The 21,374-nt window shown below is 49.2% G+C and overlaps 2 protein-coding genes across 5 annotated transcripts in view; one reads left to right on the top strand and one right to left on the bottom strand.

The window, feature by feature from the left end:
- Nucleotides 1–216: 216 nt before the first annotated feature.
- Mrto4 (MRT4 homolog, ribosome maturation factor) lies at nucleotides 217–5,573 on the bottom strand. The gene is made up of 8 exons (XM_003471163.5): nucleotides 5,393–5,573; nucleotides 3,672–3,730; nucleotides 2,712–2,815; nucleotides 1,988–2,069; nucleotides 1,655–1,722; nucleotides 1,226–1,377; nucleotides 848–924; nucleotides 217–742 (listed from the first exon to the last, which is right to left on the bottom strand). Exons 1-8 carry the CDS (start codon nucleotides 5,418–5,420, stop codon nucleotides 587–589), a joined length of 726 nt encoding a protein of 241 aa, XP_003471211.1. The 5' UTR covers nucleotides 5,421–5,573; the 3' UTR covers nucleotides 217–586.
- Nucleotides 5,574–5,604: 31 nt separating this feature from the next.
- Emc1 (ER membrane protein complex subunit 1) overlaps nucleotides 5,605–21,374 on the top strand; it is a 29,061-nt gene continuing 13,291 nt past the window's right edge. For 2 of the 4 annotated variants that reach the window (XM_003471369.5, XM_063235625.1), the window contains exons 1-13: nucleotides 5,605–5,837; nucleotides 9,348–9,472; nucleotides 10,052–10,117; nucleotides 10,317–10,410; nucleotides 13,254–13,382; nucleotides 14,706–14,832; nucleotides 15,385–15,534; nucleotides 15,865–16,032; nucleotides 16,516–16,587; nucleotides 16,933–16,995; nucleotides 18,125–18,247; nucleotides 18,986–19,082; nucleotides 19,684–19,806. In XM_003471369.5, the coding sequence (XP_003471417.1) occupies nucleotides 5,743–5,837; nucleotides 9,348–9,472; nucleotides 10,052–10,117; nucleotides 10,317–10,410; nucleotides 13,254–13,382; nucleotides 14,706–14,832; nucleotides 15,385–15,534; nucleotides 15,865–16,032; nucleotides 16,516–16,587; nucleotides 16,933–16,995; nucleotides 18,125–18,247; nucleotides 18,986–19,082; nucleotides 19,684–19,806 (1,432 nt within the window). In that variant the 5' untranslated portion in view covers nucleotides 5,605–5,742. The remainder of the gene's footprint in view (nucleotides 5,838–9,347; nucleotides 9,473–10,051; nucleotides 10,118–10,316; nucleotides 10,411–13,253; nucleotides 13,383–14,705; nucleotides 14,833–15,384; nucleotides 15,535–15,864; nucleotides 16,033–16,515; nucleotides 16,588–16,932; nucleotides 16,996–18,124; nucleotides 18,248–18,985; nucleotides 19,083–19,683; nucleotides 19,807–21,374) is intronic. The other 2 variants (XM_005004333.4, XM_005004334.4) reach the window with 2 other exon arrangements.

Below are 21,374 nucleotides of genomic sequence, written 5' to 3'. Positions count from 1 at the left end.
AGAGAGGGAGACTGTGCACATGCAGAGGCAGTGGCGCCACAGGTGCCCGTTTTCCTCAGGAAATCCCTGTTCCAAGTACTGTAAAGAGCAACAAGGGTTGGAGAGAGTGAGAAAGCCCAGCTCTAGGGCTGCTCTCAGCTGTCCCCAAAGATGCAGCGCTGCTGCCCTGGCTCAGCTGAATGATGGTAATCCGAATAGAAGCAGAAATCTAAAGGCTTGTTTTTCAAAGAGTCTCTTGCTGTCCATCAGTGGACAAAGTTTTATTCTTTTTTTTTTTGTCTTTTTTGAGACAGGGTCTTGCTGTACAGTTCAGGCTGGCCTTGAGCTCACTTTGTAGCCCAGGCTGGTCTTGAACTCACAACAATCCTCCTGCCTCAGTCTCCCGAGTACTGAGATTAGAGGTGTGAGCCACACGCCCGGCTCAAAGTTTTATTCTTTATGGAAACACAGTCAGTCCCCATCACTCTTCCTTGTCCTTATCCAGAGCAAAATAAATAGCTGCTCCCTCCAGAAGGGTGGCGGCAGTGCTATGTGGTCCAGGGGAGACCAGAATGTGCTGGAAGGTCTTTGGGCCTGAGTCCCAGAGTCAGTCGTCCTCACCGTCTGACTCGGATTCTTCTGAAGACTCGGGGGCACTGTCCGGCAAGTCGTCATCTCCCATCTGCTGGACCCGTCCTGACTGGGAGTCCCACATATATTTGATGGTCACCTTGAACTCAGCCATCTCATATCCAAAAAGCTTCTGCAAGAGCCAGAGAGACCCAAGAGGAAGAATGAACATAATCAGAAGTGCAGGCCAGACAGAGGCAGCAGTCCCTCTGCCAGAGCGCTGGAGGGCCAGACTCACCAGGACGCGGGCCTGCTCCGGGGTCAGCACATCACCCTCCTTGCACACCTCGTAGTCAGACAACAGGGTCACCACACCTGCAGAAGGGTGGCCCCAAGTTACTTTTGGCACAGAAGCCTGCGGAACATTTGCTGCCACTGCCCTCCTCACAGCTCAGTTCACAGTGGGCAGTGGTCACCTCCTCAGTGGCCCTTTAGTGCTGTATTCCAACGGTGACACTGCACTTTCACCTGAACTGTGAGCTGGGCACTCAGCCCCATTCACGCTGAGAATCAGGGCCCTGCAGAAGTAACCTGCTCAACCAGGAAGACGTGGGCCTGGAAGCCCGAGGTCCTGGGCTCCAGGCTGTCATCCTTCAGCTCTGGGGTCTGCTCATACCTCTCTTGAGGGCAGTGGGCAGCCCCAGTTGCCTCAGCTGTGGCTCCATGGAGTGGGGGAACTGCTCCAGGGGCCCTGGATCCAGGCTCACGGTGAAAGTTGCTTTATTACCAGCTCGGGCAAAGTCCATTTCCGTGTATTTTGTGAACCACCTTAGGGAAGCAAATGGTGTTAACGGGGAGGTTCCTGAGCCATCAGCTAACTGAAAGTGAGCCCCCCAGCAAGTGCCCAGTGGCTCTAGGTCTCCCCAGGCCAGTGGCCCAGCTGAAGACCATGCAGGAGAAGACAGACCCCTCTGGTCATGGCCCACTGCTCTAAGTAAGAGGCTCCCAGGAGCCAGTTCCAACTCCATAATGCCACTCCGGACAGTCCCCCGTTAGTCCCGACCCCGCCCACCTTCTCTCCCCTCCGTTCCTCAGGGACACTTACTCGTTGACCTCTTCCTTCGTGCGGTTGGTGAAAAGAAGGCCAACTTCACCCCTCAACTTCTTACTGACCTGTGAATCAAAAGTGAGCACCGAGTTTCTCCTGGGGATGGTTCTGCCCACCAGGGGACATTTTCCCTTGTCAGGGAAAGAGGAGGGGTGAGGGAGCAAAACAAGGGTGTAATTGCCTGGGCCTGGAGGTTAAGGAGAACGGGAGCTGCGAGCCAGGCTGGGTCTTCCTGATCCACGGGGTGGCCACGTGGCTGGAGTGACCAGATGGGAGTGGCAGGAAAGACATCTTGGCCATAGCACCTCCCAGCGAGGGTCAGGGACGTACCTGGTGCAGGTTGTCTTTGTACTCATCAGCTGGGCTGCGTCCCAAGGCCACCATCATGACCTTGTTTTTGCCAAAGAACATCCTACCAAGAGGAAAGAGGATGGGAATGAAGCGCTTCCCGTCTCCCTCCCTCAGGCAACTGCAAGCAGCTACAGACCCCAGGAGCACGGCGAGCTCAGACCCCGGTGCAGCAGGTGCGTCTGGAGGCTCCCACTTCTCCACGTAACCCACCCACCGTGTCGCAGCTGAGTTCCTCCCCCTTCTTTTCATCCTCAGAACCTGACGGGTAACATTTGTTGCTAGGCCACCATCTGCATCTCCTAAGAATCTCTCCCACCATGAACTGGGCAGGGGCTCTCCCAGAACTGATGCAGTGGGAGACCGACCCAAGAGCCATCTGCCACATGGTCCCCACATCTTGGTCTTGGTTACAGTCCATGGCAGGTGCCATACTGACATTCTAGAACTGTATGATGCTCAAAGTCCAGGGTCAAGGGCACCTTCTCACGAAGGAAGCAATTCTCACACATCCCCTGAGCAATTACTGTTTCCTCACTGCTCCTACAGCCTTGGGGCTCCGCATAAGGTCACTTTTAATGTTCAAAAAGCTCATCAGTAGAGGTGGCACCCTATCATTGGGATGTGCCATCTATGTGACTCAAAGGGCCACTGTTCTTGCGCTTGGTTCTGGCTCATTCAGCAGGACCCTCTCCTGCCCACTCACCGGCTGTGCTTCCAGGCATTCCGGATGTCCTTCAGCTTGCTGTTCCTCATGTTGGCCACCGAGAAAATGAAGAGGTACTTGTATGTGTCCACACATTTCCGAAGCTGTGAGATAATTCATGTGGCTCTGGAGTTTAAGGTGCACTGTGGGCTGGGCAACTCTGCCTCAGATGGGAAAAAGTCTATTCTAGGTCTTTAATCTGGTTCTCTTCACTGCCATTACTAACATTAAAGCCACTAAGTACAGGGGAAGTTGAGCCATGGTTCCTAGGTCTCTAATCTAAGCCCACATCTGTCCTAGGTCTCTAACTTATTCTTGACAAATAGTGCATCTGATCACTTCTGTTTGTTTGGTCCACATCTGTTCTCAATGGCCAGGTTCCTGCTAAACAGAAACACTGGCACTTTGTTATTTGCTGATAAAGAGGGGCTGGCTCACTACACTGCTCTTGTGGCATCACTGGCTGAAGCCATCACTAGGTGCAATTCCATTCTCAAGCAATGGACTCTGTGTAGCAGGTGACTCTGCTGTCACCCAGCCTGCAGCCCAGGGCTGCTGGGCCAGCAGCAATGCAGGTGGGTCAGTGCACTCACTCCTGCCTGTTAATTTCCCTGGCCTTTGACACTGGAAGGGCTACAAACCTTGCTAGTGCAAAACAGCAATATCTTTATATGGTAGTTACTGTCTGTGTCACAGAGATGCAAGGGGGAGGTTGTGGAAAAAGACATGACATAGCACAGTGCAGATCACATGCTAAGATTCTGATCATTGTTGGAGATCCTCGCTCCATAAATTTTTATTGGTTTTCGTGGTGTTATGCTTGTCAGAGCAAAGGGCTGGACCAGTAGCTGTTTTGTTTTTTAATTTACACAATACCATTTCCCTAGCAAAATATGAGTCCTACTTTTATAAGCCAAACACTTTAACCCCACTACCCCCATAAAAGCAGCAGACACTTACTTCTTCTATCAGGTTCTGTTTCAGTTCTAAGCCTTTCTTGGCAGTTTTCGTTAAGGAAACTAATACAAAGAAGAAAGAGAGATGTGAGAGATGAATCTGGGCACCCTGGAGACTTATGTCCTTCCCTGCTAGACCAAGGCAGTCTGAGGGAAGGCAGCAAAGCTGTGGCTATCCTCACTTCCGGCACACAAGGCCACTCTCAGAGTCCATGACGTGCTTCTGTGCCAGTGTTTCTGGGTCTGGAGACCCTGGCTATATCCTTTGCCACTTACACAAACCGAGTAGTCCTCAGCCCCTCAGCCTAACCCTTAAATCTACTGCAGTATGGGGCACAGCTCACCCCTACTGTTGAAGTGCTCTAAGTGGGAGCCCTAGTCTGCTGGCCTAGATAGGCTTCTTTCTGCTCTTGACCATGAAACACAGAAGCCGGATGGCTGCCCCATACTACGGGATGGAACTGGGTGCCACGTCATATTTATTGTATGTCTGCATTTCGTACCCATGGATGCGGTGCTGCCTCTTTACAGTAGGGCCAGTGACTCCGCTGAGGCCCAGTTTGCCCCAAGAGTTTGGCATTTGCCAGATTTGGCTAGAACTCTCTCCACAGAATCAAACTGATCCACAAGTTCTTAACAGAAGACCAAATGTAAAGCACTGATCCCCCCAGGAAGTAGTCTGGCTCCCAACAGTCCTCCCTTACAAGGCACATAGTCAAGACAATCACACCAGCCAGTGGCAGGTGCAGCAGCGGAGGGCAAACAGCAGGCCCCTTCGGTCTTCTCCACTGCTGTGACTTTGGTCAGGCAGCATGCCTCTCCTGGGTTACTGCTGGCCTTGGGGTCCTTCCGTGTTTACCCCCCAATCCTATCTCCCTTAGATTATTCTCAAACGTTTTAAAAAGTGAAGTTAAATGATACTGCTCCTCTGTTTGAGGGCTAGCATGTCTACCCACTTCACAGGGAGTGAAAGCCAATTCCTTACAAAGACCTATGAGGCCTTATCCTCCCCCTTGAACTTTTTTTTGATCACTCTGCTCCAGCCATACTCTCCTTGTCTCATAACCATGTCAACTATGCTCACTTCAGACCTTGACATCGCATGTTTCCTCTACTCTGAACAACCTTTCTCCCAGATAACTCCACAGGTCGCCCACCGCCTTTGCTCAGGCTTCTGCTCATTAGTCACCTCATCTGGGAGACCTTTTCTGTACTTTTAAATAACACCATCTTAATTTTCTTTTTTCTTGTCTTTTGAGACACGGTCTCCCTAAGGAGTCCAAGCTTGCCTCGAACTCGAGATCCTCCTGCCTCAGTCTTCCGAATTGCTGGGATTCCAGGTGTGTGCACCACGGCCGGCTTTTATCTCACTTCTTACTCTGAGACTCATCACTATCTGAGATAAGCACATACTCAATCGGGAGGGGGTGAAGTACGTAGTACTTCTTGACTAAAGATTCACCGATCGGGAATAACTTGGGTGGTCGGAAATTTGTCTCTTGGGCTCGTAAGACTGGCAAAAGTCCTAAGAGGCCACGCAAAAAACCGCTCCACAGACCCGACCTGGCTCCGGAACGTCCCACCCCCAACACGCAGAAGCCGTGGAGCTCCTTACGGAGGCCTGGACGTTCCACTCCGTGTCTCCGTCTATCTCAAATCCCTACCGAAGGCCAGGTGGTCAGCCCAAGGAGATCCCCACCGGGTCCCGACGCCCCCTTTGCCCACCTTTCTTGTCGCGCTTGGATTTGGGCATCGCGCCGGAGCCACGTGCGGCGGAAGGCGGTGTGGGCGGCTCCTTAGGACCTCGGCGGCGCGGGGGCCTCTGGGACGGCCCTCGGGAGCTGTCCTCGCGCGCGCCTGACCCAATGTGAGCTGTGACCCGTCTGTCCCCGCGAGGCCGCCACCTTCGCTTTCTTCTGCGTCTGCGGAAAACTTCCTAGCAGTCCGGGCCGCTTCTGAGTCCCCCACTGCCCACCGAAGACCTCTCGCTGGCTTGCAATTCTCTGGTTCCGGGAGGCGGAGCCTACGGCCCAGTGCATGCCGGGACGGCGGGGCAGCCTCTTGGGGCTTCTGTCATGGCGGCCTTGCTGAGTTCTGGACTCTGGTTCTGGGCTGTGTTGGTTGTTCCTGCGGCCGCCGTTTATGAAGACCAAGTGGGGAAGTTTGATTGGTGCGTATGTGTGGGGCTGGTTCTGGAAAGAGGTGGCTGTTTTCCAGAACCGTTTCCTACCTGGTAAAAGGAAGGAGGTTACCATGAAGCCGAATCGGCTGCATGACCTGCTGCACCCCGTGCAAAATGAAAACGTGAGACCCCTGTTCAAAAATTAAGCATTTTAAGACTTCGACGGAGAAGCGCTAAGCCAAGTGCTGGGGAGATCGTCTCAGCTGGTATTTATACGTGACTTTTGAAGCTGGCCTTGCTTTGCGGTTCTGGTCTGATCCCTCCTTCCACGGCAGGTCCCGTTTCTGCGACTGTCAGTTTTCTGGTCTTCCGGCTGTCAGTGGACTTTCCATCTTCCTAACACTAGCTTTCCTCACTTGGTCAGATGAACAAAGGCTGGGACTTTTAAAGTCCTGTGTTGAGTCCTTTCGTACACAGGTGGCCCTGGGCTCAGAGAATGGCCACCCCAAAACTCTCATCAGCTAGAAAGTGCTGTGCATTTAGTCTCCTCCTCTTCCTTAAGCCTCTTGCTTCTGCTTTATCCATTTTGCTACTTAAAGGTTGTGTGATCTTGGGAAAGTGACTTAGCCATTCTGTACCTTGAGCTTGTCTGTCAAGTGGATATATTAACTGTTCACTAGTTATTACAGTAATTGTGAGGATGTGAAGTCTTTTGCCTCAGATTGATTTGTTGAGTGCCTGTTGTATGCCAGACAGGGTGACAAGTGCATTGTAAGTCACACTTTTTAATAATGTGTTCAAATGTTTCCAGTGTTGTATGTGTATAATACACACATGCAGCAGGAGACTCTGGTTTAGTAGAATACTGCATGAGTTTCAAGTTGAAAAATAAACAAAAGGAAATAAAACATTGAACGTTTACCCATGGTGGTGGTTGTATAAAATGTGGTCAAAATATAGAGTTTTTAAATTTAAAAATTCATTAAGGTGAAAGACACATTGCAGTTGATTCCCTTCAGTATGCTTCCCCTCTGTTTGAACACACGTAGGCCATCATTCTTGCCACTTCTAGGCAGTTCTGGAAGTTCATTCTTGTGAGTGTCTTCACAGTGAGTGATAAAAATTTTAGTGAATGCTGTACCTGGTGCCAGTCAGTGAAAAGACAGGCTTGTAAGAACATTGCTGTGTGCCCTCCCCTCCTGATTTATCAGATCAGTCACCATGCAACTTCTAGTTCTTATGCAACGTCAGAATGACTGTGAAAGGAAAATGTTTTGAATCCATTTAGGACATCAAGGCAACCATGACAGTGCAGCTGGAGACACAAAAGAGGACAACCAGACCTGGTTCAGGGTTTTTGTTTTTTTAAACACAGAGTCTCGCTATGTAGTGCAGGCTGGCCTTGAACTCACTATGTAACCCAGGCTGGCCTTGAACTTTTGGCAGTTCTCTTGTCTCAGCCTCCTGAGTGCTGAGATTACAGGTGTGCATCATCACACCTGGCTTTATGGAAATTACTGGTTTATTGCTTAGCAGTCCTGTCCTTGACTCCCTGAGGATGCTTGCCTTTTTTTTTTTTTTTTTTTTTTTTGGTCTTTTTCCTTTTTGTCGGTACCAGGGATCCAACTCACGACTGCCTGCTTGCAAGGCAGGCGCTTATGCCGCTGAGCTAAATCCCCAGCCCCAGAATGCTTGCCTTTCTTCGAGGCACTATAGCTTCAAGGGACAGTTGGAGATGGTTATACCTTTTAGACTTTTCTCTTGGGCTGGATTCTGTTGTGTAGCAGCATAAATTCTCTTATACATCTCACTTGTGCATGTCTGGAGATACATTGTTCTAATGTTCTGAGAGAATTATTTTTACTAAGCAATATCATCATCTTCCATTAGGTGACATATAAAAGACATGCTTCTCATGTACTTCTGCACTGAATTCCTTGCTTCCAGAGGCATGATCAGGCAATTGTTTAGTACTGTTTTTGTGCCTGAGTCTTTCTGTGTTGTTCAGGCTGGCCTGGAACTTCTTGGCTCTAGCAGCCCTTCTATCTTGCCCTTCCAAGTGGCTGGGACTATAGACACATGCCATTGTGCCCAGCCAAACAATAAATACTTACTATTTTATTTTTAATAATAAGTATGTAATCTACTCTGTAGTCCAGGTTGGCCTTGAACCCACTTATGTAGCCCAGGCTGGCCTCAAACTCCGTGATCTTCCTGCCTCAGCCTCCCTAGTACAGGGATTACAGGCAGTAGCCATCATGCCTGGCAAACAACAGTATTTTAAAAGAGAGAATAGGACTTATAGCTATAAGGTTTTTATTTTGGCCCTACTTCGAATAGTAACTAGCTAACTGACGTCTCTGGACTTTTGTTTTTTGGTACTGGGGATTGAACTCACCACCTTGTAGTTTTCTCACTTGTAAAATGAGGGCAACGGTATTTGTCTGAGGTACTTTATAAGGCTTTTCAGTGGATACAGTGAGACTAGAGTATAACAAGATACAGGTGGAAACTACCAAGTTAGCTTTTTTTGGTACCAGAGATTGAACTCATGACCTCATGCTTGCCATGCAGGCACTTACGCTTCTAAGCTAAATCCCCAGTCCCCAAGTTAACATTTTTTCATGAAAAAGCTAGATGAAGCAACATCATGATAAGAGAAATCCAGTGTAAACGTCATGTGTGCCTAACGTGCTAGGGACTGCGGGGCTTCTCCACTGACAACAGCGTATAGGACTCCTGGATGCCTGACAATTGCCTGGGGGACGTTAGTTACGTTCCCTTATGTATAGGAAAGTGTGTTGACAGTGGTGAACGTGTAACTGAAGGAGAGCGTGAGTCCCAGTTCAGGTGGGTCCTGAGTATGTGTGGGCTAGAAAGGACAAAGGCCTGACCCGATCTGTGGTGCTTTGTTGGAATTTTGCATACTTTTTTTTCCCCCAGTGGTAACTGAAATTAGAAAGGAATGTTGTGTATGCTCATTGAAGGCAGGACTGCATGTGTTCATTTGTAAGCTGAGTGCCTGGTCCCAGGACCAGTATATACAGAGAAGACTGACTTTGTTCTAGTGGGATTTAGGGCAGGGGCTTTTTTTTTTTTTTTTTTTTTTTTTTTTGAGATAGGTTCTTGTTAGGTAGTTCAGGCTGGCCTTGAACTTGAGACAATCCTCCTGCCTCATCCTCCCCAGTGTTGGGCTTTTTCCAGTTCCCTTTGCTTTTGGCTCCATTGCATGGAAATTTCCTGTCAGATCTCCTTAATAAACATTTCTTTTCTTTTTTTTGTCTTTCTTAAAAGACGGGTCTCACTCAGCAGTTGAGGCTGGATTTGAGCTCACTCTGTAGCCCAGGCTGGTCTTGAATTTGCCATGATCCTCCTGACTCAGCCTCTTAAGTGCTGGTATTGCAGGAGTATGCCACCATGCCCAGCCCCTCAGTAAACATTTCTTAGGCATTATAACATAGGTGCAATGGTGACAACCCAGTGATTTGTCGATTTGCAGGTAGATCACGTTGTGCAGTGATGACTCTGACCCTGATGTTCCCCTGCGCTCTTTCACAGGAGACAGCAGTATGTTGGGAAGCTCAAGTTTGCCTCCTTGGAATTTTCTCCGGGATCCAAGAAATTGGTTGTGGCCACAGAGAAGAATGTGATTGCAGCATTAAATTCTCGTACTGGGGAGATCTGTAAGTGGGCTGTGCTGATTGCTTGACCTCTGGGTGGGAAGGCTGATGATAATGGATCTGAGGGGCCTGAGGCTTGTGACGCCTGCCTGACTGGTTCCCAAGTAAGGGACTCACTGACCAAAGGATTCTTTTTTGTTGATAGTTTGCTTTTTCAGTCTTGTCATCTTTGAGGATTTAATACTCCTATAGTTGGTCTTTGTAGTTTATTTTCTTAGCCCTGGACAACCTTAAATACTGCTAGATACTGCTTTGCCAGGTGTGGTAGTGCAAGCTTGTAATCCCAGCGCTCGGGAAACTGAGTTAAAGATCCCTGTCTCCAAAAAAAATAGAATATTTCTCTAAAGCACTTTACTGTATTTTAAAGTGTCAGATGCCTCCCCCATTGTTAATTTTTCGGCTGGATTGTTCTTACTATTAACCTTGTAGAAATGGAATTGGTAATTCCTGTTTTTCTGATGAGTCAGGTAGGTTTTGTTAATCTTGTAATTGTTTGTCCAATCGTAGTAGTGGGGATGGGGGTACAGAGGCCTCAGATGGGGACATAGTACCCACAGTCACGCCTGCTCCCTTGCCTTTCAGTGTGGCGCCATGTTGACAAAGGCACGGCAGAAGGGGCTGTGGACGCCATGCTGCTCCACGGGCAGGGTAAGCTGAGGCCAGCGCCTCCTCGTTCCTTCCTTGGTTCTCTTTGCAAGGTCTGCTGGGAAAGGGAAAGGGAAAGGGTGCTCCTGGCAGTGAAGGACTGGTGCCCTGTAAAGTCTGTTGGCTTCTTTAAGTCAGAGGGAGGCCACTCCTCGGGGACTCCATGAAGTGACAAAGCTTGGGCGGGTCTTCTGTCCTCCAGATGCAGTCACTGTGTCCAACGGAGGCCGCATCATGCGCTCGTGGGAGACCAACATCGGGGGCCTGAACTGGGAGATAACCTTGGACAGCGGCAGGTAGGGGACCGGCTGTGCTGGCCTTGGCTGCCTGGCGGGCTGGGCTGGGGCCCACCTTTGCTTGGACAGCAGTTCCAGGCCCTGTGAGGAGGCAGAGAACCTCAGATGCCTGTGCTCAGTGTGCTTGAGGTTATGGGGGATGTGTCTTTACTCAGCCAACTCTGAGTGAGGCACAGAATCTATCTTTCTTTTTTTTTTTTGTACCAGGGATTGAACTCACAACCTCACGCTTGCCAGGGAAGCACCCACACCACTGAGCTAAATCCCTGGCCCTTTTTTTTAAAATCCTGTGCTTTTTTTGTTTTTTTTGACAGGGTCTTGTGGGTGAAGTCTGGACTGACCTCAATCTTGAGAGTATTCTCCTGCCTCAGCCTCCCAAATGCTAGGATTACAGGCGTGTGCTAGCACGCTGGATTGTTCTTTCTCTTTTTCTTTTCTTTTCCTTTTCCTTTAATTTTTAAAAATTCTTTCTTTTTCTAACTTCAATTTTTTCCCAATTTTTTATGCACTTTATATTTAGGTTTCTCATGCAAGAGAAACTATAGAATATTTAAGTTGTGTGTCTGATTTATTTCACTTAATATTTTGGTCTCATAATGCATTCATTTTCCTACAAATAATTCATTTGGCCTTCTTAATGGCAGAGTGGTATTCCACTGTGTATAAATACCACATTTTCTTTCCTTGTCTGTTGGTGGACACAGACTGCTTCCGGGATTAGCTATGATGAATTGTGCTGTAGGTATACAGGTATTGCTGTAATATGTCTTTGATTCTTTTAGGGAAGTCACCTAGAATAGATGGGGCCAATAGTCCATCATTCTTTCTTTCCTTCCTCTTTTTTTTTTTTTTTTCTTTTGTACTGAACTCAGGACGCTTGCCAGGCTGGCACTGGGCCACTGAGCCATCTCCCTGGCCTCTCCCTCCCTCCTTCCTCCCTCCCTCCCTCCCTGCCTCCCTTCCTTCCTTCCTTCCTTCCTTCCTTTCTGTTTTTGAGTATGTATTGCAGGCTGCCCTTGATTTCATTATGTAGCACAGGCTGGGCTTGAACTCACTGGTTCACATTCTCACCTGCAATGTAGGATGGTTCCTTTTCCCTGCAGCGGCCCCAGCTTTTGTTGTGTTGGGCTTGCTTGGTGATGGCTGTTCTTTCCGGAATAAGATGGAATCTTGGTGGTGTTCGATTATGCATTTCTCAAGTGCCCAGAGACTTTGACAGTTTTTTCATGTATTTATTGGCCATTTGTACTTCTTTTGAAAAGTGTCTGTTCATTTTAGTTGCCCATTTTTTTTGATTGAGCCTTTTAATTTTGGAAGTGTCTAATTTTTTTGAGTTCTTAGTAAATTCTAGGTATTAGTCTTCTCTGTGAGGAGTAGCTGGCAATATCTGTTTCCCCTTCTGTAGGTTGTCTCTTCACCCTGTTGATTATTTCCTTTGGTATGAGAAGTTTTTTGATTTGATATGATTTCATTTGTTGACTCTTGATATCTCTTGTGCAGTTGGGGCTCTGTTCAGAGAATTCTTGGCTATGTCAGTATTTTTAGAATTTATTTTATCTTCCAGTAGATTGTTTCTGTTTCAATATTTAGATCTTTGGCCCACTTTTATTGTAATTTAGTGGATGGTGAGCAATACAGGTCTAGATTCAGTCTTCTGCATGTGGATAGCCACTTTTTTCAGCCCCATTTTTAAAAACTTGGTATGCATAAGGCTGGGTCAGATATACCCAGATCATAAGTTATGCTTCTTGTCATGAAATTGAATTTTACTCAGACCATCTTTTTTCCTCCAGTTTGTTTTTGGCCTCTGTCAAAAGTAAGATAGCTGAATATGCTTGGGATTGTTTCTGCATCCTCTGTTCTATTCCATTGATCCATATGTCTGTTTTTTGTGTAAGTACCATGCTGCTTTTATGACTATAGTTTTATCATATAACTTGAAATCTGGGTTTGTGATGCTTCTTTCCTGCTTTGTTCTTGTTTCTCAGGAGTGCTTTTGCTGTTCTGGGTCTCTTCTGGTTCCATGCAAATTTTTTATTGCTTTCTCTAGTTCTGTGAGCGCAGTATTTGTTCTTTTTTTTTTTTTTTATCAGTACCAGGGATCAAACTCAAGACCACGCGCTTGCAAGGCAGGCGCTTATGCCGCTGAGCTAAATCCCTAGCCCCAGTATTTATTCTTGTACTTGAATGCTTTTCCTCATTTTACTATGATGTATGAGCTTTGCCGTGTTCTTTTTTTTTTTTTTTAAATTTGAGGCCATGTTTTGCTGTGTAGTTGAGGCTTTCCTTGAACTCATGGTGATCCTCCTGCCTCAGCCTCCTGAGTGCTGGGATTACATGCATGAGCCACCATGCCCAGCTGTGCTCTAGGTATAGGAACATAATGTAAACTTTTCCATGTTTTTATTTTTGACTAGCTGGTTCCATCTTTGTAAAGGGTGTTTAAGTTATAGGGTTACTGGTATTAGCTTATACATCTTATAATAGTTCACTCAGTAAAGACTTGGCTCCCACTCTGTAGGACATGGGAACGCACATGTGAATGTGAGATTGCTTCTGTCATCAAAGTCACAGTGCTGTGGGGAGGCAGGCATGTAGCCCAGTGGTGGCAGTGCTGCTGACGGGTGGAGGGTAGACCTGACATAGCATGGACAGCTGGCCTGGTTGTTAAGTCTTCATGGAAGGCAGGAACAGCCCTCAGGAGACTTGCGGACCCAGGGAAGTAGAGTGGCTGAGTGGTTGCAGCACAGACTCTGAAGTCAGCCAAGTTTGATGTCCATGTGTTTTTGCCTCCAAAGCTTATTTTCTGCCCCTGTGGGCCTCACCCCTGTACCTGTGCTCAGTTTCCAGGCACTTGGACTGGTGGGCCTGCAGGAGTCTGTGAGGTACGTCGCAGTCCTGAAGAAGACGACTCTGGCCCTCCATCACCTCTCCAGTGGGCACCTAAAGTGGGTGGAGCATCTCCCAGAGAGGTAAGGCCGGCCCCTCGCAGCTGACAGCTGCCTCGTCCTATTTCCTGTGAGCCCCTCTCTCTCCTTGAGGGTCCTACAGTATTTGCTTGGTGTTGTGTGGTATGTTGTACTTGCTGGATTTGGACCCCTGTGCAAAGGCTATGGCTACACTGGAAATGTCCTTTGGTGCAGGAAAAAATTATTATTATTTTGTCTTTTTTGTCTTTTTTGAGGCAGGGTCTTGCTATGCAGTTCAGGCTGGCCTTGAGCTCATTTTGTAGCCCAGGCTGGTTTCGAACTCGCAGTGATCTTCCCACCTCAGCCTCCTGAGTGCTGGGATTATAAACCCGGCTGGGAGCCACCAAACCTGACTGCAGGAAGAAATTCTTAAACCAGGGCACTTGAGCTGGCCAAGGAAGGGAGCCACGTGCGTGCTCATGGCCTGGTAACTTTGGGCTTCTTGACATATAGTTATGTGAGAGACTTATGTTAAGGAAGGAGAGACTCAGACCCTTGGGAAGGGGCTGCGTGAGGCTCGAGAGGGATTTCGGGAGTCCCGATGGTGGGAAGTATTGAAGCTGGGAGGAAGCAGGGAGAGGAGAGAAAGGAAAGGGTCCTCGTGGACCACCTGTGGCCACTTTCTAAGTTTAGGACAGAGATCCGAAGTCAAATTCGTGTGGGGACTTGCAGTGTGCTTAGCCTACCTGCAGGGGGCAGCCTTACCCAGCTGATAGGTGAGTGGGTAAGGCCTGGGTTGCCAGCGCTCCGTCTGGTGTTCTAAATGTTGACAGGTATTCCAGTTAAAAACGAAAGCAGTGCTGCAGGTGTGGCTCAGTGGTCCGCTTCGAGTGATACCTACTATGATTAAGGCCTTGGGTCTGGCCCTCAAAACCACAAAAAACCCAAACAGAAGGCTAGAGAGTAGATCCACTCCTGTAAACCCAGCTACAGGTGGCCGAGGCCAGAGGATCACATGTTCAAGGCTAATGTGGACAACTTACACTGTGACTCAAAAGAGAGACAAAAAGACACTGGGAGTGTAGCTCAGTGGTTAAATCACCCCTGGCTTCAACCCCCAGTACTGAAATGACACAAAACTCAAAACTGTGTGATTTAAGCAATTTTGGTCTGCTGGTTTGTGATATCTGGTGAAGGCCTGGCAGCCTGGGTTATGTAGCCCTGGCTGACCTCGAACTTGCGGTGATCCTCCTGCTCAGCCTCCCGAGTGCTAAGATTATAGGCATGGGCCACCATGCCTGGCCGGCAGCCTAGTTATAGAAAAGCACCCCGAGGATGTTCCCACCCAGGGGCTAACGCTGTGGTCCCTCCTCTTCCCTGTCTCAGTGACAGCATCCACTATCAGATGGTGTATTCCTACGGCTCTGGGGTAGTGTGGGCCCTCGGCGTGGTCCCCTTCAGCCATGTGAACACTGTCAAGTTTAACGTGGAAGATGGAGAGATTGTTCAGCAGGTATGGGATGGCGTCTGGCCTGCAGAGCCTTGGACTGGGGAAGGAGGAATGGATAGAGAACTTATTTGCACCAGGGCCAGAGAACTTGGCTGAGTAGATCCAAAGCTGTTTATGGTTCCTGATTCTAGCCCCTTGCTTCTGGCTTGTCCTCTCTGGCTTGTGTTTAAAGTACTTACAGTTGGTAAAGTGCTCTTCCATGAAGCCCAGAAAAATTACACAGATCTAGTCACTCTCCTTAGGTAGTCTGAGACAGTGTTGTTATCACTGTAGAACACCACACAGTAGACGAACACAGTAGAGAAATACTTAGCCAAAGTACACAGTTACTTAGTACATTTTTCTAGTGGCTGGGAAGAAAATTTTGGTTTTTCTCCATCTTTGGAGGTTCTTGGAGGGCTGGCGAGGGGTGGGGCAGGAAGAACCCTTTGGAACCAACTGTGCAGAGCCTTTGAGCTTAGCATCCTCCTGGCGTTGCAGCAGCAGTGCTGCCAGGGGCTGGGAGGGAATGGAGCAGTCCTCCGGGAGTCTCACATTCTGGTGTCATTCCTGCAGGTCAGGGTTTCAACTCCATGGCTGCAGCGTCTCACCGGAGCCTGTGGCGTGGTGGACGAGGCTGTCCTCGTGTGCCCTGACCCGAGCTCGCGCTCTCTCCACACTTTGGCCCTGGAGACGGAGTGGGAACTGCAGCAGATCCCCCTGCAGGTGAGAGGCTGCAGCTGCTGCTTCTGGCCCAAAGCATTCCCTGCAGGGCTCAGAAGGGTCAGTGCGACTGCCTTGGGGTCTTTCTCCCGGTGGTTTTGTGGCCCCCTTCATGAGCTGTGACAGTCATGGAGTACAGCTCAGGCCTCCAGCTGACCAGGTGTTGGAGAAATGGGCCACTCTTTGCTTTGGAGAAGTTGAACAGGAGCTTCTGGAGCTTCTGCGCTGCCTTAGTTACATCCCCTGGCAAAGTGGGGCAGAGGAGGGAAGCGTGGATGGGTCACTGGCTGGCCAGCTGCTGGTCCTAATCCTAACCTGTCTCGCTTCTCTCAGTCGCTTGACTTAGAATTTGCAAGTGGATTCCAGCCCCGAGTGCTGCCCACACAGCCCAACCCAGTGGATCCTTCTCGGCCCCAGTTCTTCCTGCAGTTGTCCCCAAGCCACTACGCCCTGCTGCAGTACCACCAGGGGACTCTGAGTCTACTCAAAAACTTCCCCCAGGTAACTGCAGGCCATGTGCTTGTAGGAGGGTCTGGCCAAGACATGGACGCTAGGGGCAGTGTTTTTAAAGCTGGAGACTTGCTCATAGGCCTGAGCTTGATGGCACCATTCCCTAAGTGACTTGAGCTGGGTAGCATTATGGTAGGGATGCAATACCCTTTTCCTCATGTGCTATGGAAATCTTGAGAGTAAAACACTTGCCTTCCATGCAGTTCACAGGGAAGTGGGGCTGTCAGCTCCCCTGTGTATACTCAGTGCCGCATGGGGATTGGGGGTGATCTGTGCTGTGTTAGAGGAAGTGGAGCATTCTGTTAGCAACAGCGAGGCCCTTCCTCTGTGCTGCAGTGCCCTGGTCATCCTTTCCAAAGCTGGGAGCACTTTGGATTCTAAGGCTAAGAGACTGTCCCAGGAGAGGGGACCATCTAGAAAGCTGCTGCTTAATACAGGCTTCATTTTGGAGTTGACACCTTGCTTTTCCCCCAGACGGCCCTTGTGACCTTCGCCACTACTGGGGAGAAGACGGTGGCCGCAGTCATGACCTGTCGCAACGAAGTGGTGAGTCTTGAGAGTGACAGCCAGCACATGGGTTTTTCTGCTGGAAGGCTGAGAGTCCGAAGTCTGGGCGTATTTACCCGGTGAGGTAGAACACAGGGACAGGGTGAGTCCTCTCCCTACCTCCAGAGCTCTGTGCACAACCACTGGCTTCCCGGAAGCTTCCTGGGAGCCTCAGTGTGGCAGCCTCATTTTCATCAAGATTCTTAGGCATGGCTGCATTTAGTGTGCAGACGTGAGAAATGAGATTTGTCTTTTCCCAGTGCTGATGAGACATAGAAATAAAAGCTTCATTGTAACTGGGGAGGGATCCTGTGGCTGAACTTCCTCCTGTCCCTTTTCCCCTAGCAGAAACCGAGCAGTTCAGAAGATGGGTCAGTGGGGAGCTTTTCAGAGAAGTCCAGTGCACAGGTAGGTGTGGCACTGGGCAGGGTGCGTGCCCTGGGGACATGGGAACCACGTGAGACAGCCAAAGAGCAGCTGGGGCTAGTGGGTCTCAGGCTGTCTGTCCTGGATGGCTCCTGAGTACTGTGAATGAAACCATGTTTCTCTTTACCCCTTGCTAAGATGAAAAGATGAGGTAGAGTCCAGAGAATCCGTTGCTAGCCATGTTCTTCCCTGGGCCTCGGTTTCCCCATTTCTCGGGCTCCTGGCTAGCAGAGCTGGGTGCTGTTTCGTGTGTGTGCTGAGGCGGAAGCCTGAGCCCTGGCTGGCGTTTCGCACTTTGACTGTGGCTTCAGCTGCAGTTGGCTCCCGAGCCTGCCTTTCCTCCTGTGCTTGTTCGGGATCTTAGTCCTCTCTAGGAAGCCTGTGCGGCACTCTGTTAACCGGCTGCCTTCCACAACAAGTGTAGCAATTGTTATTTCCTTATTTATGCAGGTGCCTCATTTCTCTCTTAGGATTTAGCTTTTCTCTTTTTCTTTTTCTTTGCATTTCTTTTTTTTTCCTTTTTGAGACAGGGTTTCATATGTAGTTCAGGCTGGCCTTGAACTCACTTTGTAGCCCAGGCTGGCCTCAAACTTGAGGCAATCCTTCTGCCTCGGCCTCCAAGTGCTGGGACTATAGCCATGCACTGCCACAGCTGGCTTGCTTTGTTACTTTTTGACTTTCTTTTACACATATTTCCCTTTCTGGCCCTTCTCTGGGATATGTGCCCTGGCTCCTTGGACATCATTTGGGAGACTTTTGGGGATCCTGCTAGTTCAGTAGTCCCCAGTTTTTTTGACACCATGACCAGTTTTATGGAAAACACTTTTTCCATAAATACGGATGGGGGATGATTTTGGTATGATTTAAGTGCCTTGTATTTAATGTGCACTTTATTTCTATTATTATTACACTAGATTTTTATAAGGATGGTGCAGCCTAGATCCCTCACACTGCGGTTCCCAGCAGGGTTCATGCTCCTGTGAGAATCTGTTGCTGCTGCTGAGCTGCCAGGAGGCAGAGCTCAGTGATGTGGGTTCCTAATGGGCTGTGGGCCAGTACCGCCAGGGTCGGGAACCCCTGCTGTAGGTCCCCATGCTGTTTGTTCCCCTAGGACTCACTGGCTTGCTTCAACCAGACCTACACCATTAACCTGTACTTAGCAGAGACAGGCCGGCGGCTGCTGGACACCACGATTACCTTTAGCCTGGAGCAGAACCATACTCGGCCTGAGCGGGTGAGTCAGAGCCTTTACCTTGGACTTCATCCTGTGGGCTTCTCAGCTTGGGGTTTTTTGTCCTCAGGGCCAGGTCACAGCCGGGGATCCTGGCAAAGAGCCCTCTGGACATGGGTTCTGGTTTCCTGAGCCACTGACTGATCATAAATGATAGGAAAAGCAGCTGTGGCCTGTGCACACGTGTCACCATGCACCAGGCACTGTGTTCAGCTCTGCCTGTGCACGAATTGATAGGACCTTCTCCACAGTCTTGGGAAGTGGTTGTTACTGACTTAGTTTTACTGGGGCCCAGTGGCATTGGTGCCCTGTCCGGAGTCACAGCTCGTAAGACATGTTGCTGGGGTTCAAGGTCATGGCTGTCTTAACTCCACATTTACACTCATAATCCTCCCGAGTCCCTTTAGGGCCTCTGGATTGTGATTCTTATTCTTGGGATCTGGCTTTTTTATCCCGAAAGTGGCAAGTCTAATCCTGGCCTCTCGAGTTGTGAGCAGGGCTGGGGCACGGATGGATATGGTAATCCTGTCGGGTACTCGTGTTCCTTCACAGACGGGCCTGAGGCAGCTTAACACTCTGTCTTGGCTCCGAAGAATATTCCTAATTGTATTGTCATCCAGATAATTGGTGTATGTTTAAGTAACGTCACGACACGGACCTCTAACAACTCTGAACACTTTGAATCTTGGGATCTGGGGCTCTGAAAAGCATCTACATTCCCACTGGCTGTTTGGCTTACAGCTGTACATCCAGGTGTTCTTGAAGAAGGATGACTCGGTGGGCTACCGGGCTTTGGTGCAGACGCAAGACCATCTGCTTCTTTTCCTGCAGCAGCTGGGTGAGTGCATCTCATGCAGTGTATTTGTGTTGCAGCCTGCCCTGCATTCCAGTCAGACTGGTTCCAGGGGATGGCCCACAGGTCTCTATTAAAGCCACAGTGAAGTATACCAGTTTGAGCTATGTTTCATCTGCTTTACAGTAAGTTCTTAGTGTTTTTTCCCTCTAAAATTCTTTTATTAGTACATATTTACAGTGTATAATGACCATATTGCAAAGACTGGTACAGGTACATATGCCTTTATCCTTTTTGTATCCCTTCCCCCCTCCCCTCCAAGTTCTTAGCATTTCAGGGTGAGATCTGAACTTTTCTCACCTCACCTATTTGTTCTATTTGTTCAAGAGACTAGAACAAATTTATTTATTTATAATGGGCTAGGTAGTGCAGGTTGGCCACAAGTACAGTATGCAGCCAGGGCTGGCCTTGAACTCATGGTGACCCTCCTGCCTCAGCCTCCCAATCCTGGCATTACAGGTGTGCACCGCCACACTTGGCTTGTTCTATTTTTATATGAGAGCTGATCCCTGAGCCACCTAGTAGAGTCCCTTCAGAAGGTAGCAGAGACAGGCTGAGCTTCTGTGTGCTGGTTGGTTTCCCTCAGCAGGGAAGGTGGTGCTGTGGAGCCGCGAGGAGTCCCTGGCGGAGGTGGTGTGCCTGGAAATGGTGGATCTGCCCCTGACCGGGGCACAGGCCGAGCTGGAAGGAGAGTTTGGCAAGAAAGCAGGTAGGACCCCGTGGGGATGGCACTGCAAAGCCGCTGCAGGGGTGCTGCTCTGGGCTGGGAGTGGTAGTTAGACACGAGGGACGCTGCCCTACCATGTCCCTGGCTTCCTGGGCTCAGCCAGTTTGCCCATCTGTTTCAGTTAAGCCAGGGAGTTTCTGGTGCATTCATGTTCCTGCGGGTTATGTAATCATTCCTTCCAGCAAAGGAAATGAACTGTGCACCCTTCCAGGGAAAGATGGTGAGGAAAACAGGAAAAACCTCCTAACCTAGTGCGTAATGACTGTCGTTCTCCAAGTGCCTAAAAGTTGTCGGGCATTGCATTAGGCACTGTCTACCCACTGACCCCAAAGCAGCAGCCACGTGTGCCTATGAACAGCCATGTTGATTTTAGTTGTGGAGATAGCCCGGTATACTCTGAAGCCAGCGCAGTCTCAGTTCCCCAGTACACTATATTCAGTCCTCTCTGAATCAGCCATCTCCCCCTCTCCTCCCCATCCATGATCTCACTCCCCAGCAGGTAGTTGAGGGCCTGCCCGGGTCAGGAACCTTGCTAGCATCACATGGTTTCTCAAGCCAAGCGTTAACTTGACTTTACTATTTGTTTCTGCTGCCTGGATCCAGCCATTCAAGGTAAAGCCTGCTTCTTGCCGCCTGGTTGCTCCTGGGCTGCCCACATGGCTAGCGTTTGGTTGTTTTTCTGAATTGAGGTGCATACCACGTGTGTGGGTTGCTCTGCTTTTGGCTTGTCTGCTGTCAGTCACTTCTCTTCCTTGAGCTGAGGTTGATGGAAAATAGACAAGCAAGGTACTGCTTTAGTGAGCACTTAGCCTGCAGCAGGCATCATCCTCAGTCCTGTGTGTATATCACGTAATCTGATCTTTGTAACAGTCCTCTGGCCTGTGTGTCCTTTACAGATGTGGAAAACATCAAGGTGAATGACATTTCCCAAGGTCACACTGCAGTAAGGAGTGGCACTGATTCTGATCTGTTTTTACCATGTGTCTTGGTTACTTTCCTCTCGTTGCTGAGACAAAATGCCCGACATCCCATTTAGAGAGGGAAAGGTTTATTTAGCTCACAGTTGTGGAGGTTTCAGTCTGTAATCAGCTGCTCCAAGGCAGGGGTGTGACACAGCAACCGTTCAGGGTGGCAGAAGACAGCAAAATCAGGAAGAGAAAAGTGGAGAGCAAGCCTCTTTGCCTCCCTTGTATTGTGAACAGGCTGCCACCACCGAGGGTGGGTGTAACACATCATCTCTGAGTCCTCCTCTTGCATAGATGTTTGAGGACCTTGGCCCCTGCTGAGTCACTTAATTACACTTCTCAAGTGATACAGTGTATCAACCATTGCACCATGTTACCTTGTGTCCGTCACCGTCACTGAGTCTATGGTCTGGAGACAGAGATTTGGCAGGTGATGGCCTAGTTGATGGAGTCAGGGATGGAGGGGTTGATGGCCCTGTGAATGGGTTGCAGGTCAATCTGTTGGGCAGAAGTGATAGTTGACAAAATATACATGAAACAATGGGAAGTAGAAGCACCCCTTTGTGATACACATGTCCCTGCACC

This window comes from Cavia porcellus, unplaced genomic scaffold (genome assembly GCF_034190915.1).
Source record: "Cavia porcellus strain 051 isolate PalLab524CR breed Dunkin Hartley unplaced genomic scaffold, mCavPor4.1 scaffold_25, whole genome shotgun sequence".
In the NCBI taxonomy this organism is placed as follows: Eukaryota; Metazoa; Chordata; class Mammalia; order Rodentia; family Caviidae; genus Cavia; species Cavia porcellus.
This window is presented reverse-complemented; position numbering and strand designations above follow the sequence as displayed.